Raw genomic sequence first — 20,232 nt, 5'->3', positions numbered from 1 at the left:
ATATACAGCCAGTACAAAATTGTCCCTGGCAATAATGTTGATCAAACAATTCAATGTCTGTTTTCTTCCATTGTGTCTACATCATTGCAAAAATCAAACCTACGCCCTTGTTTGTCTTTACCTGCTCATACACACATCTCTAACTTGCATTGAGTTTGACTCACAGAAGCACATATGGACTAAACAAAAGCTAACATCCTAAACCCATCAATAGAGAAATTACCTTCCAGAAACATGGTCTGTATCTTCTCCCTGTAGCCTTTTGACCCCTGACACCCCTGCCCTTATTCCGGCACTGCCGTGGGCTCCAAAACCTTTGAGTTTCAAATAAGCTCCTTTCAAGCAAAGTCAACAAGCTTTCGAAGAGCAGCTGCAGGTTTGGGATGTGAATGGCTCTCTATTGATCTGGGGGAGTTTCATTTTCTATGCACAGCATTACAATCCCATTTGCCTAAAGGACAGCTCTGAAAATCACAGCAATCTGAAAAAGATTACACAGAATAATCCGTCAAAATAAATGACACCGATTTCATGCGTCATTAAGAAGCCTATTGAGAGGATTTATTCTGAGAGCGACTGGTTAAAGTGCTCTCATCAAGAGACGTCTGTGTTTTGTTTAGATTGTGCTGTGCTTCTTTGAATATAAAGTGTGACAATTAAATGTATCCTCAAATCTATTTCCAAACACAAGAGGAAAACACTTAACATGTTCATGATGTTGACATTTTACTCGTTGATTACCTGAAGCAGGTGAACCGGTTTCTGGGTAATGTTTAACCGATGTGGGATGTTTGCTGTTCTTAAGATTGTCAGCCAAACTGTGAAGTTTTTTCTTTGGTTACACTTTCCAAACACCAAAGAGCAAAGTTAATTTTTCAAAGCAATTAGGTCAGACTTATGATTAATACTAGGTAAGAGGCCAATGACTATCATCTTGCGAAACAATATCATAATTAGTGCTTTTAATATGGATAAAAAATAATTACTCATGTTTAATAAAGCATACATATAAAAACTGTAAACCTAAACATCTGCATTGCAACAAATTGGCAAAAAAAAGATAATAATATTAAAATCTACTATTTACAGTTGAGGTCAAAAGTTTGCATCCACCTTGCAGAATCTGCGAAATGTTAATTATTTTACCAAAATAGGAGGAATCATACAACATGCATGTTGTTTTTATATTTAGTACTGACCTGAATAAGATATTTCACATAAAAGATATTTACATATAGTCTACTGGAGAAAATAACGGTTTATAGCAGTTTATAAAAATGACCCTGTTAAAAATTTTACATACACTTGATTCTTAATACTGTGTTGTTACCTGAATGATCCACAGCTGTGTTTTTTGTTTAGTGATAGTTGTTCATGAGTCCTATGTTTGTCCTGAACAGTTAAACTGTCCGCTTTTCTTAATCCATCTTTTCACACTAAGGACAAGTGAGGGACTCATGCAACTATTACAGAGGGTTCAAACACTCACTGATGCTCCAGAAGGAAACACGATGCATTAGGAGCCAGGGGAGTGAAAACTTTTAGAATTTGAAGATTAGGGTAAATTTAACTTATTTGTCTTCTGGGAAACATGTAAGTATCTTCTGTAGCTTCTGAAGGCCAATACTAAATGAAGAAAATATGATATTTAGGCAAAATAAGAAAAATTTACACATCTTCATTCTGTTCAAAAGTTTTCACCCCCAGCTCTTAATGCATTGTGTTTCCTTCTGGAGCATCAGTGAGTGTGTATACCTTCTGTAATATGCATATGCATATGAGTCTCTCAGTTGTTCTCAGTGTGAAAAGATGGATTTCAAAATCATACAGTCATTGTTGGAAAGGAGTCAAATACACAAAAATGCTGAAAAATCAAAGAATATGTGGGACCTGAAGGACTTTTCTGAATAACAACAGGCAGTTCAGGACTAACAAGGGACTCATGAACAACTATCACAAAAAAAAAAAAAAAAAAAACACAGCTCACAGGATCATTCAGGTAACAACACAGTATTAAGAATCAAGGGTATGTAAACTTTTGAACAGGGTCATTTTTATTCATTTGTTAAATTATGAATAGTGGATAAATAATGTACACTAAAATTAATATAATAACTTGCGTTTGATAAGCCAAATTCCTTAAAACAGACACGCAAAACCACTTTACTATTACGTTTGCACCAGACAACACTAAAACCATTGTAATTCATGAGCAAATTTCTCAATGAAGTGTTTTATGACATTAATAGATCCTGGATTAACACTAACACGTCTGTGATCCCTGAGTGACAAAATCATGTCTGCTTTCCTGTAAAATAGGTCACTGTGGAGTCTTGACTTGCCCCATCAAGACCTGACAGAAACCAGCAAATGTATGATAGCATGATATCTCACATCTACGGACAATGTGGCACTCCACAAAGAGAGCCAACACGATTTAAGACATAACAACAAAAGTAGGACAGAGATTGACTCATGACTCACTTTCCAGAAAATGCCAAAAAAAAAAAAAAAAACACCTAAACAACGAAGGGCTACTTTACATTAGTGCTTACGCTCACCTTTCAACAAAAGCACTTTTCTCTGAGTCACTACACTGAAAAAAAGGTTTGGTGGGTAAATACAATATGACACATGATGGAATGAGCTATCAGGTGTATTTGTGGGAGTATTTCCTGTGGGATGACAGTATTTGTCATGAACTAAGATGATAGGCTACTAAGGTGAGGACAGTTATTTCCGGAGTGGTATCTGAGAGACACTAACACAGGACTTTTGTATCACATGTCTGCAAGGGTCTTTTTTTACGAGAAGTCACCCCATATCAACCTACTGTAAGTTCCAGTCAAGAGACAAAGGCATATGACTCAAGCTATAGGCCATTTTCTTACTGCCGTTACATAGATAAGTATCTAGTGTCTTAGATAAAGTGATATGCAGCAGAGATAGAGACATTTATGAGCTAAATGGTGGCTAGTATTTTTATTTATAGACAACCAGAGACTGTCTAAAGTTATATCAAGCCCTCTATTTCTGATGCAGAAACATGATGTACTAGCTATTTGTAATCTTGGCATGTTAATCCATAGCAGCCATTCATATACTGATATATGATATATGATCAGGTGATCTACAATAATATATAAATATATAGAAACACAAATATAAAAGTCCATAGAGGGAATACATGTTTTTTTTACTTGCAAAGTTTAATATAAGAATAAGAAGGATTATTTATATACATCAAAAACAAGTAACAAAAGAAATATACAATATACAATATTAATAATATATTTTGGTATTAATAAATGAAGGTTTATTGAAAACGTTATTGAATTTTATTCATATATATATATATATATATATATATATATATATATATATACACACACACACACACACACACACACACACACATATATACACATAACGTTTTCAATAAACCTTCATTTATTCATACCAAAATATATTATTAATATTGTATATTGTATATTTATTTTGTTACTTGTTTTTGATGTATATAAATAATCCTTTTTATTCTTATATTAAACTTTGCTAGTAAAAAAAAACATGTATTCCCTCTATGGACTTTTATATTTGTGTTTATATATATTTATATATTATTTTAGATCACCTGATCATATATCATTTACATTATAGTCATTTACAAATTATGCAACAAAAAAAGTGAGAATGTTATTTCATTAAATTAATTAATTATTAAATTTTTTCTAGACCATTTTATTAAAACATTGTTATGAAATGTCACAGAACACACACACACACACACACGTTGGGTTTACATGTTTTATGGGGACATTCCGTAGGCATAATGGTTTTCATACTGTACAAACCGTATTTTCTATGGCCCTACACCTAAACCTAGCCCTCACAGGAGATTGTGCACACTTTTACTTCCTCAAAAAAACTCATTGTGCATGATTTATAAGCCTGTTTCCTCATGGGGACCTAAGAAATGTCCCCACAAGGTCAAAATTTACTGGTAGTACTATCCTTGTGCACATTTGGTCCCCACAACGTGATGAATACCAGGTACACACATACACACACACACACACACACACACACACACACACACACACACACACACACACACACACACACACAAACACACACACACACACACACACACACACACACACACACACACACACACACATTATTTATTTATATATATATATATATATATATATATATATATATAAAGCCATTTGCAAATTATGCAAAAAAGGGAGAATATAATTTTTTATTAATTTATTTATTATTCATTTATTAAATCAAATGTCACAGAACACATAAAAACTGAAATTTTAGATGTGGTGGAAATTACATTGTATTTATTATATATGCAATATATATAAATAAACTTTTATTTATGCATACCAAATTATAATAATACATACGAATTTTGTTTATTAGTGTTATTAGTGTATTACTTGTCTGTTACTTATCTTTGATGTGTAAAAAATATTTTTTCCTTATTCTTAATTTACTTGTTTGCAATAAAAAGCTTAATTTCATGCTATCTATGAATTTTTATACTTATGTTTTTTTAGGCTTTAACATAACTTCCATAGGCTACATCTGCATGGGTGTTACCTGCTTCATTCTAGTCTCTTGTAAGTCAGTGAGTCATGCTTGAAAACTCCTCAAAGTGATCTGTAAACGTAGATAAAAGCTGCCATTTAAAAGAGTCCACACTACCTGTATTAAGTGTCTTCAAGCTCCAGAGAAGATCACTTTCTTGGTCGAGGTCCAAAAATCCTCAGCCTGAAGTCAACAGTGATTGGACAGATCTGAAAGCTTTCACGTGTCCTGGAAAACACATACACAGACGCACACACAGACACACACCTCCTCTGTCAACCCAAAGGGTGGAGTGGGTCTTTTGAAGACGCATACAACCACAATCCCTGAAGCAAGAGGTTGAGGAAAGGATCTGAAGTTAACAATGAATGTTAAATTAAGTTAGGCTAAGTTAGGTTAACTATTAGATATATACAATTAGCACTGTGTTTCGCAATTGCACAATGATTTAAGTTGTTTTAAGAAAGAAATATAGTATCCCAGGTGTTTTGTGGATGTCTCCAGTCATGCAGGTTCCGCGGATCCGCGCTGCGCGTAAAAGCGAGTGGCTCAAATGCGCGCTCACGCACCATTTCAACCCGGACCCCTGCGTGGAAAACGAAGTCGTGGTTTTGGCCACCGGTGTGGACCAGTATCTCCAAGAGGTGTTTCATCACCTCGCGTTTCACAACGGTGATGATTTGCTCTCGGATGAGGACTTTAGGAGTCTGTGTTTGATTTTGGGAATCCCCGCGAACGCGGAGACCGAGAACAGCACCTCAGAGTATAACCACCAGGATATTTGCAATGGACTTCCTCGTGTGCTTAACTTTAAAGATTTCCACGCACGACTATGTGGATTTTTCGCGCTAAAAGCGCAAGGACAGGCAGGGGTCCGACTTCCGGTCAGTGAGGAGACTGAGCACGTCGAGCGGGAGATCAAACTCCGGTGTCCCCGCGTCCGAAGGAGAAAGTGCGTTAGTTTTGATCTGTCTGCCGACCATCAGAACCGGAAGAGGTCAGTGAGAAGATCTGGACCCAATCAGAATCCGGATTTGCAGAGTTGTGCTGTGGAAACGCAGAGAAACCCAGGTAGGAGCTCCTTACACACACCTGAGCTGTCAGGACAGGTGGACTAATTTAATAGCTGTACTTTTCCATCCAAAAACTCGAGCCCTAGGGGACATTTTTAGCCTTTAATGATAATGAAGATTTATTTAAGAGAGATTTATGAGTGTCTGTGTCATTGAAATGGATTTTCAATGCACAACCTCTATTATAAATGATAATAATCCAATTAAACCTTGCATAAAGTATACTAATTTATTTACTGATAATGTTTCATACAAGATTTAATCTTAAAATGCTTAAAAAAACAAGAGCATACATTTATAGTAATACACTAATGATTATTAGTGTATATACATATTATATTTAACATTTATTTCATTGTTAAAATAATTGATTAGTAAATTTATAATTTCTCTAACTTAATTTGAAAGCAAAAAAATATTTCAAAATGATAAATGTAGTCATTACTGAAGATGTAATTTTTAAATTTTTATTGTAATGTCGAGTATTATTGTAACCCAACTATTTTATTTATTAATTTATTTATTTGGATAAAAAAGCTAGTTAGTTAACATTAAAGAATAATAATAGTAAAATAAAATGTTTACAATTAAAAGCATGTCATTCAATTTTAATTAATATGACTTCATAATCTAACATTGAATGTTTGAATTATATTGAATTATTAAACAAACAATTACTATATTTATTAAAATATTGTAAAATAATGTATTAATAAATAATTATATATTTAACATTTATTTAGTAATTTATATAAATTATTATATTAAATTAGATAATTATTATTTTATATATATATAGATACATAGTTGATTAAGAAATCATGAATTAATTTCTATGAATTAATTTGAAAGCAAAAAAGTATTTTAAAATGCTACATTTAGTCATAACCTATTTTTATTTATTTATATGTTCAATTCAAAAATAGAAATTATCATTTAAGAATAATAATAGTAAAATAAAAAGGAAATGTTTATAATTAAAAGCATGCAATTAAATTTTAATTATGACTTCATAATCTAAGAACGTAGAATGAAGATCTGAAGATATAATTTTCTAATGTTAATTCGTTAAATATTAGTGTAACCCTCAGATAACCCAACTTATTTATAATAAAAATATATATGATATTTAACATTAATTTTTTAACTTATATTACACAAGTATTATTAATGTAGTTGATTAATAAATTATTTATACTTTTAATTTAAAAACAAAAAACAATTTTAAAATGTCAAATTTACTGAAGATCAGACGTTTTAATGTTCATTATAGTGTTGAGTATTATTGTAACTTATTTATTTTTTATAAAAAACTAAAAAGTTATCATCAAAGAAAAATACTAGTAAAATAAAAAGCAAATGTTTATAATTAAAAGCATGTAATTTAATTTGAATTAATATGACTTCATAATCTAAGAACGTAAAATGAATGAAGTGTTATATTGAGTTACATTATAATAAAAATATACAATTACTTACCGTATTTATTAAAATATTGTAAATGTATAATGAAAATAAAAATAAACAATTACTTACGTTATTTACAATATTTTCATAAATATGGTATTAATAAATAATTGTATTATAATATGGATATTTATTCATTTATATTACATGATTATTGAAGTAGTTGATTAAGAAAGGCTTTATGCATTGTATTAATTAATTTGAAAGCAAGGAAAGTGTTTAATCATTACTGAAGGCCCAATTTTGCTAATATTTATTGCAGTGGATATTAACCCTCAGAGGAGATGGCAGGACCAGCTAGAATTGGAGAACGCCAGTCTGAGAGAGCTGGTGGAGGACTTACGCTCAGCCCTCCAGAGCAGCGATGCACGGTGTTTGGCGCTGGAGGTGGCATTACGCCGAAAAGACGTGCCATCCCAACATACTCCAGGAGGAACCCCTGAAAGACAAGACTGCAAAACAAAAAAACGACAATCCAAACACCTGGAATGTGACTCCAGAAGAAGCACTAAAGACCTCCTACGAGAGCTGGAACTGATCCGTGCTTCACGTGATGGACAGCTGGAGGAAGCCATGAGGTTTAACCAGAGGTTAGAGGAAGAGCTGATGGGGGCTTATGGAGAGATTAGCAGGATGCAGGAGATGCTGGACAGCGTCCGGACTGAAAACACACGGATTAAGAAGAGGACGGAAGAGGTCAGAGAGTCACTGGCTGCAGGGCTGAAAGGTGTGAGAGCTTTACAAGAGCAGGCTCAACAAGCGGACCTGCTCCGAGAACACATGCAAAGTCTGGAGAGCCAGCTGGAGAAGTACAGGTAGGTCTTTTATTTATCTAGTGGTATCATTTTAATTATTATTTATATTAAAGAAGTTAATACTTTAATTCATCAAGGATGCATTCAATTGTAAAGACATTTATAATGTTACAAAAAATGTCAAATATTAATCAGCACAACTGTTTTTCACATTGATAATAATAAGAACTGTTTTTGAGCAGCAAATCAGCATATTAGAATAATTTCTGAAGGATAATGTGACACTGAAGACTTGAGTAATGATGCTGAAATTCAGCTTTGCGTCACAGGAATAAATTATATTTTAAAATATATTAAAGTAGAAAATACTTATTTAGTTTGATTGTATGGACCAAAAAGTTCATTGAGTAGTTTGTTTTTTTAAAATAAATTAATAATTTTATTCATCAAGGATGCATTAAATTGATCAAAAGTGACAGTAAAGACATTTATAATGTTACAAAAAATTTCAAATATTAATCAGCACAACTGTTTTCAACATTGATAATAATAAGCGGCAAATCAGCATATTAGAACGATTTCTGAAGGAACGTGACACTGATGACTAGAGTAATGATGCTGAAATTCAGCTTTGCGTCACAGGAATAAATTATATTTTAAAATATATTAAAGTAGAAAATACTTATTTTAAATTCTAATAATATTTTACAGTTTTACCATATTTTTGATCAAATAAATGCAGCTTTGGTGAGCCTAAGAGACTTCAGTGTTCATAAATATAAAAAAATAGATAAAATCTTACCAACCCTAAACTTTTGAAGTGTTTGTGTATTTTTATTAAGGGATAGTTTGTCCAAGAATGAAAATTTTGTTATCATTTACTCTTTCTTTGCTGTTTTTGTTAATTAAATAAATATCAGTAGTGCCCAAAACACCACGAAAACGCATTTAGTTTGATTGTATGGACTAAAAAGTTCAGTGAGTAATTTTTTTTTTTTTTAATAAATTAATAGTTTTATTCATCAAGAATGCATTAAATTGATCAAAAGTGACAATAAAGACATTTATAAAGACTGTTTTCAACATTGATAATAATAAGAACTATTTTTGAGCATCAAATCAGCATATTAGATTGATTTTGACACTGATAACTGGAGTAATAATGCTGAAAATTCGGCTTTGCATCACAGAAATAAATTATTTTTTAAAATATATTCAAATGGAAAACAGCTGTTTTAAATGGTAATAACATTTCACATTTTTACTGTTTTTACCATATTTTTGATTAAATAAATGCAGCTTTGGTGAGCATAAGAGACTTCACTGTTGAAAATCTTACCAACCCCAAACTTTTGAACAGTGTTTATGTATTTTTTAAAGGGATAGTTTGTCTATTTTTCTTTACTGTTTTTGTTCATAAAACACCAGTAAAACACACTTTCATTGTATGGATAAAAAAATAAAGACTTATTTAATTATAAGGACACGATTTTTGTGTTTCACAGGGAAAAAATGCACACAGGTTTGGAATGACATTTAATTTTTTTGGGTGAATCGCTTTAAAAGATTTTTTTTTTATTAAGATGATTTTACCTAATGTTTTATTGGTTGCCCCCATTTCAAACTGGAATTTCAAATAAAGTTAAATGAATTGAATGTATCAAAAATTATACAATTATAAAGAACCATTTTACTTTAGGCCCTAGTCAACCATGAACAGTTGAGGTCAAAAGTGTATATCCCCCTTTCAGAATCTGCAAAATGTTAATTTTTTTACCAAAATATGAGGGATCATACAAAGGACAACTGAGGGACTCATATGCAACTATTACAGAAGGTTCAAACACTCACTAATGCATTAGGAAACTTTTGAAATTTGAAATCTTCTAAATGGCAGTACTAAATGAAAAAAATATGATATTTAGGCAAAATAAGAAAAATGTACAGATCTTCATTCTGACCAAAAGTTTTCACCCCCCAGCCTCTTAATGCATTGTTTTTCCTTCTAAAGCATCAGTGAGTGTTTGAATCTTCTGTAATAGTTGCATATGAGTCCCTCAGTTGTCCTCAGTTTAAAAAGATGGATCTCAAAATCATACACTCATTGTTGGAAAGGGTTCAAATACACAAAAATGCTGAAAAAAACAAAGAACTTGTGGGACCTGAAGGATTTTTCTGAAGAACAGTGAGCAGTTTAACTGTTCAGGTCAAACAATGGACTCATGAAAAATTATCACTAAACAAAACACTGCTATGGATCATTCAGGGAACAACACAGTATTAAGAATCAAGTGTATGTAAACTTTTGAACTGGGTCATTCTTATAAATTCAACTATTATTTTCTCTTGTGGACTATATGAAAACGTCTTTTATGTGAAATATCTTATTCAGGTTGGTCTTAAATAAAAAATAACATGCATTTTGTCTGATCCCTTTGGTAAAATTATTATTATTTTGTAGATTCTGAAAGGGGATGTACATTTTTTACTTCAACTGTATACCACTTACAGGACAGACCTTGCACACAGACCTTTTCGAGGACTCACAGTAGACCACAAAGGCGTTCCCAAGACAAGAACCCATAATCGGTGGAAAATCTTGCATAACTCTAGGATTTTTACCTGCATTGATGCTTCAGTTCGTGTTGATGAGTCAATTATCAGTGGTTGGTTTTAAAACTGATTAGACAGGAGCAGCAGGCAGGGCATGTCGCAGGCATGACTGATTTTCCTTTGACAGATGGTAATGACCTGCTTTAATAACACAGGACGGCAGGGTTTCCTGCAAACGGTTATTAGTCATTCGCTTTCAAGTGTACTACAGCAAATCATACAAAGCCTCTATTACAGCGTCAAACTCTAGATGTCTTATTATATAATGTGAGGAAGGATGTACGGTCCAGACACGTGTTTAAGCAGGTATGTTGGACAGTCAGAGATCAAAGACGTTTGTGGTCAGTGATTTTTACAATGCGGTTTCGTTTGTCTCTATAGCAACGATGAACATCATTTTAGTCAGATAATGCAAAGGTCTGAAGAAAGGTCTAGAAATGAGAAATTAAAAGAAATTAAATGTGGAATAAAAGACACATTTTTTTTTTTTACATCTGTTAGTATCTATATGTTAGTGTATGTCTACAAACTAAAAAGGTGATGTAAAAAAAAAAAGCTACATTTTCATATTAATCACCAAACATAACTGCAAAAATAATTATAGTTAGTGCAAAGAGAGTTTACATATTTCAATATATATTGAATAATATACAATATTCATAAATAATGTCATCTAATTTTAATTGAAAATGTATTAATTTATATGATTTGTAAAAATTCCTAAAAACATTAAATATTAAAAATATATTTTATTGCATGTAAAATAAATAAATACTTATTGATGTGTTAAAAAAAATAATAAAAAAAATATTAATTATTAATTTCTAAAAAACTATATATTTTATTGGAGGTTTTTTAATTTTTTATAAATAAATAATAAAATAAAGTATATATATATATATATATATATATATATATTTTTTTTTTTTTTTTTTTTTTTTTGTTAGGTCACAAAATAATTATATATTATATGAGATAATTCAAAATCACACTACTAAAGGTCTAATTTTACTATGTAAATCACATAAACTTAAAGTAGTAGTTAAATGTAGAATATTTTTTTAATTTCTAAAAACACAATATAAAAAATACATTTTATTGTTTTTTGTTGCATAGTTTTTTAAACAAATAAATAAATAAAATAAATGTGTGTATATATATATATATATTTATATATATATATATATATATTACTTATATAAAAATATTTTTAATAAAATTTCTTTATGTATGTATAAAATAATTTATATATATATATATATATATATATATATATATATATATATATATATATATCTTAATTAATTATATTGTATAAAATGATTCAGAGCAAAAGATATGCCTAATTATACTGTATAAAATATACCGACTTAAAAATTATAAATACAGGAAACGTGCAATTTCAGCGCAACTAGCGTAACCAAACACAGTTGCAAAAATAATGATTGTTTTTACGCAGGTTTCCGGAACACTCCTCTGCAATTCAGTAAGCTTTAGAGATTACACAAACCAAAGACTAGTGTATTAAATTTAGGTATAATAAACGAATAAACTTTCGGGATGCATTGCATGGCTAAAAGCCAGTGCTATAAAACTTTAGCTCACATTAACCTTGCAATCAATCAAGTAGATTGCTGGCTTTCAGTAGACGCTTAATATCTGTGTTAATATTTCATTACTTGCATCACAGACAGGTGATGTAATGCTCATTCCTTACCTGGAGAAGCAGGTCGAAACCTGCCAGGTTGCCCTCTCAGAAGATCCACAATAATCAAACACGTTCATGCATCAACAGCATAAGAAACGCAGCGTGCAGAACATCTTTCAGTTATGTGATATTAAACGTTTTGAATCCAAACATCTTGACCCAGAAGGCTATTTAATCAAGTGCTTTATGATTTATTCTTAGGGCCCAGTGCACCTGCACAGAACTGAATATGAACAAAATGGAAATAGCACAATCATGTGGGTCTGGAGTTTCCTCCCCCACCAGTCATGATGATGGCAGAAGAGGTAAGAGGATCATTATTCAGATCACAAGAAATTACTTTTTTTTTGTTATTTTTGTTAATTTGAATAGTGAAATAGATTTTACATTTTGCATGCGCAATCACAATAGGATGTGATCTATATAGAATACCAGCATACTGCATAGTATTTACTGTGCACTTGTTTCTATTTAAACAGTATTATGCTTCATTTTTGTTGTGGGACCTCATCGTGAGTGTTCAGCAAGTGCAGTGCAAAAATAAACATAAAAATACTTTAAATTATTTTTAATTAATGTAACCTAATTTTGAAAAAAAGATTTTTTTTAATTAAATAAAGAATTTATCTGATTTTACACTTCCAGAAACAAACAATATTTACATGTATTGCTTAATGTTTTTTATAATAAATAAATAAATACTTGCTGTGCCTTAATGGTTTGATGTATTATACTGTTTAAAGGAACACTCCACTTTTTTTTTTGGAAATAGGCTTATTCTCCATTTCCCACCGACTTAAGTTGATAAGATTAATAAATGTTTTACCGTTTTGAAATCCATTCAGCCGTTCTCCTGTGCTGGCGATATCACTTTTAGCATAGCTTAGCATAGATCATTGAATCCTATTAGACCAATAGCATCGCATTCAAAAATGACCAACGAGTTTCCATATTTGTCCTATTTAAAACTTGACTCTTCTGTAGTTATATCGTGTACTAAGACCGGTGGAAATGCAAAGCTTTCTAGGCCGATAAGACTAGGAACTACACTTCCATTCCGGCGTAATAGTCAAGGAAGTTTGCTGCCGTAACATGGCCGAAGCAGGCGCAGTAATATCACGCAGCACATTTGCAAATGGTAATCTAGCTGGGAACTAATTTCAGGCACTGCGTGGTATTACTGCTCTTGCTGCATCCATGTTATGGCAGCAAACTTCCTTGACTATTACGCAGGAATGGAAGTGTAGTTCCTAATCTTATCAGCCTAGAAAATCACAGCTTTACATTTTCCGCCAGTATTAGTACACGATATCACTACAGAAGAGTCAAGTTTTAAATAGGACAAATATCGAAACTTGTTGGTCATTTTTGAACGCGATGCTATTGGTCTAATAGGATTCAATGATCTATGCCAAGCTATGCTAAAAGTGAAAGGGGGGGGGGTGCTCCTTTAATAGTATTCCACTAATTTTGTGCACAGTACATACTGCAAAATAGTTGCATGGATGCAGTGCAATAAAGGCATTAATGGTCATGTGATGTTTCTATGCAGAAGACCTGCAGAGGTCAGTCGAGGGTCGGGCAGCATCTGATGAGGAAGAGGAAGAGAGAGGCATGGATGAAGGACAGTGCTGCCACCTGGAGGTGAAACGGCTGATCAACAGATTACACAGCTGTGCCAAAGGGTGAATTTATCTTGAATGTAAAACAAGTTTTTCTGCATTTTGGCCACAATGCATGCATGCATTAATTTTGCATGTCTTTCTACAGGTGTCAGAAAGCTGCTATCTGTAACTGGCTTGTTGCCCAGAGCAAAGAAACTACAGCACGCGTTTGGATTTCTCAAGCGAATGAGAGGGGAAATGAAGCGGGAAAGGTGAGAGTTAAAGAAGAACCTGATAATTGATTATCATGCACCACATCATCTCTAATGAACACCTGTCTTCTCTGTCACATCCTGCAGGTGAAGCAGAAAGAGCTGGAGAGTTTGAGAGTTTATCACTCACTGCTGGAGGAGAGATTGACTGACACGCTCACTTTACTGCTGCAGATACCACATAAAGTGAGAATTACATTCAAAACTAGATTTTCACATTTTCAGTGATATATGATATGAAATGGTATGATAAGATATGTGACCCTAGACCACAAAACCAGTCATAAGGGTCTATTTTTTGAAACTAAGATTTATACATCATCTGAAAGCTGAATACAGGAGGATATTAGGATTGGACAATATTTGCCCAAGATACACCTATTTGGAAATCTGGAATCTGTGGGTGCAAAATAATCAAGATATTGAGAAAATTGCCTTTAAAGTTGTCCAAATGAAGTTCTTAGCAATGCATATTACTAATCAAAAATTTATTTAAATAAAATGTTTAAATAAATATTTTTTCTGATATATTTACGGTAGGAAATTTACGAAATACCTTCATGGAACATTTTCTTTACTTAATATTCTAACGGTTTTTGGCATAAAAAAGAAATTTTGACCCATACAATGTATTTTTGGCTATTGCTGTTACTTAAGACTGGTTTTATGGTCCAGGGTCACATATGATATAGCTTAAAAAAAAGAAAAAAAACATTATATTATATATATAAATAATATATTAAAGTACCTTGTAGAAATATCTTTAGATTTATTTATATTTATTTAGCATTTTATTTTTGACCAGATTTAAATGTTTTGTGTTTAACAATATAACATCATTTTATATTAATTTTATATTTGTATTAAATTATTTATTTAAAATGTATTCACATTTAAAAACTAAACATTTTAGGTTAAAAAATTACTTCTATATTATAATATAGAAGTATTTTTTCATAAATATTTTTAGGCTTATTTTTAAATATTTTTATTTTTTTCAGATTGAAATGTTTTATGTATTTACCCAACAAAATGTTTTATATTAATTTTATATTTGTATTAAATTATTTATTTAAAATGTATTACATTGAATGAAACATTTTTATTATAAAATTACTTATATAGTATAATAGTTTAAATCATAAAGAAGGCCTTTATTTTTTAATGCAGAAATTCACCTGAACCTTTCTGAGGCAAAACGTTTTCTTAAATGATTCCCTGACATTCAGTTAATATTTCAATAATTTCACATATATGAATATTATTTGTAATCAAAATCATTCTAATATTTCAATTATTTAACACATTTGCATGCTCACATTTTTCTGATGTCACGATCGGTTTATGGCCACATAATGTAGGTAAACAAATAAAACATTTAATCTTTTTTTATTATTTAATTTTACATTTTGAGTCATTCATTTTAATTCTATTTACTTAATTAATGAATTATTGTGTTTCCATCAACTCACAAACCCCTTGCAACTCTGATTTAATGCATTGAGCTGAATCAACTAAGGCTACTTCTTGTGCTCAGATGAAGCCCTAAAGTCTTTTAAAAAATATATAACATAAACATATGAACATAAATATATATTAATAAAGTCTAATAATTTATAAAAAGCAAATAACTGAATAAACACATGAAGTATTACATCAATATAATGCATCACTGAATGTTTGCTGTAGCCAAACAATAGTATGCAATGCTAATATCACATCCCCTCACTAAATTGACTTATTATTTTATGGGTAATTTGCACCTTTTATCCAGCTTGTGTACAAATTCACAGTCAAATCAAATAATGAGTCCAAAAAGAGATTTAAAGAGTTTAAAATTACCTGGTTAATATGACTTCCTGTTCACTCAGCACTCCGGAAGTGAAAGATCAAGTCAGGTGCATTGCATTGTGGGATATAGTGTTCTTCGCAGTGTGTTTTGTTTGTTTTTCAGAAAAAGCGGGTACTATTGACTGTTTGCATACTATGTACTACAGAAATAGTATACTAGTGTGCATTTCTGAATAGCCACTGTTAAAGTCCACACTGCCACCTAGTGATTAAACTCTGTAACACACTTATATATCTGTAAACCTCTAACCTGTGTGTTCTTCTGACCCATCATAGAAAGTCTCTCGCAGGATCCTGGGAAAAATACTCATCAACACACTTGATCTGTGTACTAGAAAAAGCCACGGTAAGCTCTGCCATTCTGTTTCATTGACATAGTTTTCTTTCATCCAAAACTGCTGGATAAGCTCGCATCCTTTTCTTTAGACTGCACTCCGGTGGTTCAGGTGGTGGACACGCTGTGTCGGCAGTTCCTCTCCAGTGATCTCCTGGATGGAGGAGAAGAGGTCAGCGTGGGGTCACGACCTTCTGTGACCTCAGGTCACCGAAACAGGTCCAACTCCCTTCTGATGTCCTGCTGAGAGCTCACAGATGCCCCACTTAAGACACTTTCCATGAGGGTACAAAATTGGCGTTCCATTATTTTTTACTTTTTACGGCAAATTAGTGTCAAATGATCACTTATTTTTTCATATTTTTTAAGAAATGAGTAACAAAACAACACTAAATAATATATTTATGCAGCACCGTTACCCATTGTGAGCTACTTGTTTTAAGTTTCGTTTAAAAATAAAAATATTTATTTACTAATATTTATGTTTATTTAACACTAATTGCTAGAAAATAATAAACACTCCATAAATCACGGTTTTAAAGCAACTGTATGTAACTGTTTTTGGGAAGTAATGGGTGCTTTTAAAACATTGCTTTTGAAAACGTTAAATCCTTTGTGAATTATTTTTAATCTGTGATTCAAAGTGCATAAGTTACAGTTGAAGTCAAAAGTTTACATACATCTTGCAGAATCTGCAAAATGTTAATTATTTTTACCAAAATAAGAGGGATCATGCAAAATGCAGGTTATTTTTTATTTAGTACTGACCTGAATAAGATATTGCACGTAAAAGATAATAATAGAAAATAATAGTTGAATTTATAAAAAATGACCTTGTTCAAAAGTTTACATACACTTGATTCTTTATACTGTGTTGTTCCCTGAATGATCCACAGCTTAGTGATAAAAGTTGTTCATGAGTCCCTTGTTTGTCCTGAACAGTTAAACTGCCCGCTGTTCTTTAGAAAAATCCTTCAGTTTCCACAAATTCTTTGGTTTTTCACACTGACGACAACTGAGGGACTCATATGCAACTATTACAGAAGGTTCAAACGCTCACTGATTCTCCAGAAAGAAAGACAATGCATTAAGAACCGGGGGGTGAAAACTTTTGAACAGAATGAGGATGTGTATACTGCCCTCCAAAGGCAAAGTGCAGTAACTACGCCGAGACGTGTGTAAGTTTTCGTTGACGAGACGAGAATAGACGAAAATGTTAGTGGGTGGTCCGTCAGGCGTTTAAAATGCATGACATTTCTGCTTATTGTGCATGCCAATTAAAACCGAAAAATATCTGCCGCTATGGCAAGCCGTTTTAGCATTAAATACTCTTTGCCATACTACTATGGCAAGCCGTTTTAGCATTCCATCCTTGTTTGTCTTTTACGTTTTAAAACATTCCTTCATTATTGTAATTATTGGTAAAAATAGTCGATCCGGAAGCTCACATTGTGTTGAACTATAGATCTGCTATTTTCACAACTTATAAGTGACACTACCCAACAGCAAAATACTTACTGACCTACATTAATTTCTTAAAAGACTACTTTTTCCCCTTTTTTTGACTAAAACTAGACTAAAACCTTTTTGACTTTTCGTCGACTAAAACTAGACTAAAACCTTCTTGACTTTTCGTCGACTAAAATTGGACTAAAACTAATAACCATTTTAGTCCAAAAGACTAAGACTAAATCTAAGATGGTTGTCAAAAACAACACTGCTAGCCAAGCATGTTGACACTCTTGTTTCTCTGAAACACTCTCGTTTCTCTGGTGCAAAATTGAACCGGAAGACTTTGCCACAAGACAAAACAGTTGTCACAAAGTCCATTTTAAGCCTTAACTCAATTTTGACCAAATGCGTAGTTACTGCGCTTTGCCTTTGGAGGGCAGTATATTTGTCTCATTTTGTATAAATATCCTATTTTTTTCATTTAGTACTGCCCTTCAGAAGCTACAAAAGATACTTACATGCTTCCCAGAAGACAAAATAAGTTAAATTTACTCTGATCCTTAAATTCCAAAAGTTTTCACCCCCCGGCTCTTAATGCATCGTCTTTCCTTCGGAAGCATCAGTGAACGTTTAAACCTTCTGTAATAGTTGCATATGGAGAGCAGCGGGCAGTTTAACTGTTCAGGACAAACAAGGGACTCATAAACAACTATTACTATCATTAGCCCTATTTTGTACCCTGTTTGTGAAATTGTCTTTAACTCTTTTTCTTATCCAATCACATATTACACAGTATCCTAAAATCTTTTTAAGTGTTTACCCTTGTTAAGTGCAAGTAGGTTCACATTATAAGAAGCTTTAAAGTGTATATACTGTCATTTCTCCGCGAAGCACTTAATCTGCTTGAGAAACGTTATGCTCTCATGTGACCCTCTTACAACATTTTTAACAATTGTATTTATGCTATATTATATCTGTATATTTGATAAGATTAAGAAAATAAACCTTTTTTTTTTAGAAAGCATGTATATTTTTGTGCACGTTAATGTGGAGGTGAATGTGTGACTGATATCTGAAAGTCACAGTAACTCATGATGTCAGACATGGTGTCACATTTCTATTCCCGCTGCTACAATGTGTCGCTCACTGAGACGAGGACAAGATGAGACAATGTGACTCCTCATGAAGGGAGTTCAGGGAGTTTCATACATATGATCACAAACTCAAGAAGGACCAGTGTTTAGCATTGAAAAAGAAGTTAACACTTCATTTTATATTTTATTATCTAATGTAATGACATTAAAAAAATTGTAACCCTGTAACTATTAATATTAATTATATAAATATATATATAATATTTGATACACTTCCAGTCAAAAGTTTTTGAACAGTAACATTTTTAATGTTTTAATGTAAAGAAGTCTTTTCTGCTCACCAAGCCTGCATTTGTTTGATCCAAAGAACAGCAAAAACAGTACAATTTTGAAATATTTTTACTATTTAAAATAACTTTACTATTTGAATATATTTTCAAATGTAATTTATTCCTGCGATTTCAAAGCTGAATTTTTAGCATCATTACTCCAGTCACATGATAACACATGCACTATGACCTGAATGAGTTCTGAATGATACTAAAAGGCCTATTGCTAAAAAAAAGTACAAACTATCAGTCTCATGACTGAGAGCATGAACAGGTTAGCAATTTTTTCAGATTCAGATCATTTGGAGGCCTAAAAAGTGTGTATTCACTATAAAACAGAAGGCTTTATAAAGTAAGATGTGATTTTTACTACTTTCTAAGTCATATTATATACTGTAATATAAGTAATCCAATTGCTACTGTAGTTCTTTTGTTTAGTGTTCTTCTCAGACATCTGTCAGATGACAAAGACCCTCAGTGTGAGTTTGTGTCTGTGTGTCTCATGCATCAGGCACATTGTGTTCAGAACCCTGCGCTGATCAAACTCTCAACAACATTCAATACGAAAGATTAAAAAAGCCACTAAAGTCAGTTCTGTCATTCTCTAGAAATATCTTGTAACGTCCTCCTACATACAGCCGAGCCTCGGCTTCGTTTTAGCATGCAGGTGTTTGTCCCCGTCTACTCTTATCCGTGTCGATCCCTATTATTTCAATACCGATCCGACTGAGCCGCTCTCATGCTGAGTTATGCGTCTGGATGATTCGCTGCATTATGAATGATAAGAACAGAACACAGTCAGAATACACTCTGATAATAGAGAAACATCTGAGTAACAACCTCCAAATGCAAGGTCGTCGGCAATGGCGTCAAACTTTCACTTATCAGACATTTATTATCCTGAGAAACCTCGAATAAAAGTATCACAGTTTCAACTTTGATAATAAATGTTTCTTGAGCAGACAATCAGCATATTAGAACGATTTCTGAAGTATCACGTACCTCCGAAGACTGCAGTAGTGATGCAGAATATGTAACTTTGCATTGAAGTCAAAAGTTTACATACACCTTG

General features: G+C 32.3%; 1 protein-coding gene across 1 annotated transcript; it reads left to right on the top strand.

Annotated features, from left to right (window-relative positions):
- Positions 1 to 5,025: 5,025 nt before the first annotated feature.
- On the top strand, positions 5,026 to 16,809 carry LOC141294192 (EF-hand and coiled-coil domain-containing protein 1). The gene is made up of 8 exons (XM_073826280.1): positions 5,026 to 5,644; positions 7,430 to 7,963; positions 12,426 to 12,529; positions 13,777 to 13,909; positions 13,995 to 14,100; positions 14,188 to 14,286; positions 16,228 to 16,297; positions 16,378 to 16,809. The coding sequence occupies exons 1-8, from the start codon at positions 5,103 to 5,105 to the stop codon at positions 16,530 to 16,532; spliced, it is 1,743 nt and encodes a 580-aa protein (XP_073682381.1). The 5' UTR covers positions 5,026 to 5,102; the 3' UTR covers positions 16,533 to 16,809.
- The last annotated feature ends 3,423 nt before the right edge of the window (positions 16,810 to 20,232 follow it).

The sequence above is a fragment of the Garra rufa genome, chromosome 20, assembly GCF_049309525.1.
Source record: "Garra rufa chromosome 20, GarRuf1.0, whole genome shotgun sequence".
Lineage (NCBI taxonomy): Eukaryota > Metazoa > Chordata > Actinopteri > Cypriniformes > Cyprinidae > Garra > Garra rufa.
Note: the sequence above shows the minus strand (reverse complement) of the source record. Positions and strands in the feature narration are given on the sequence as shown.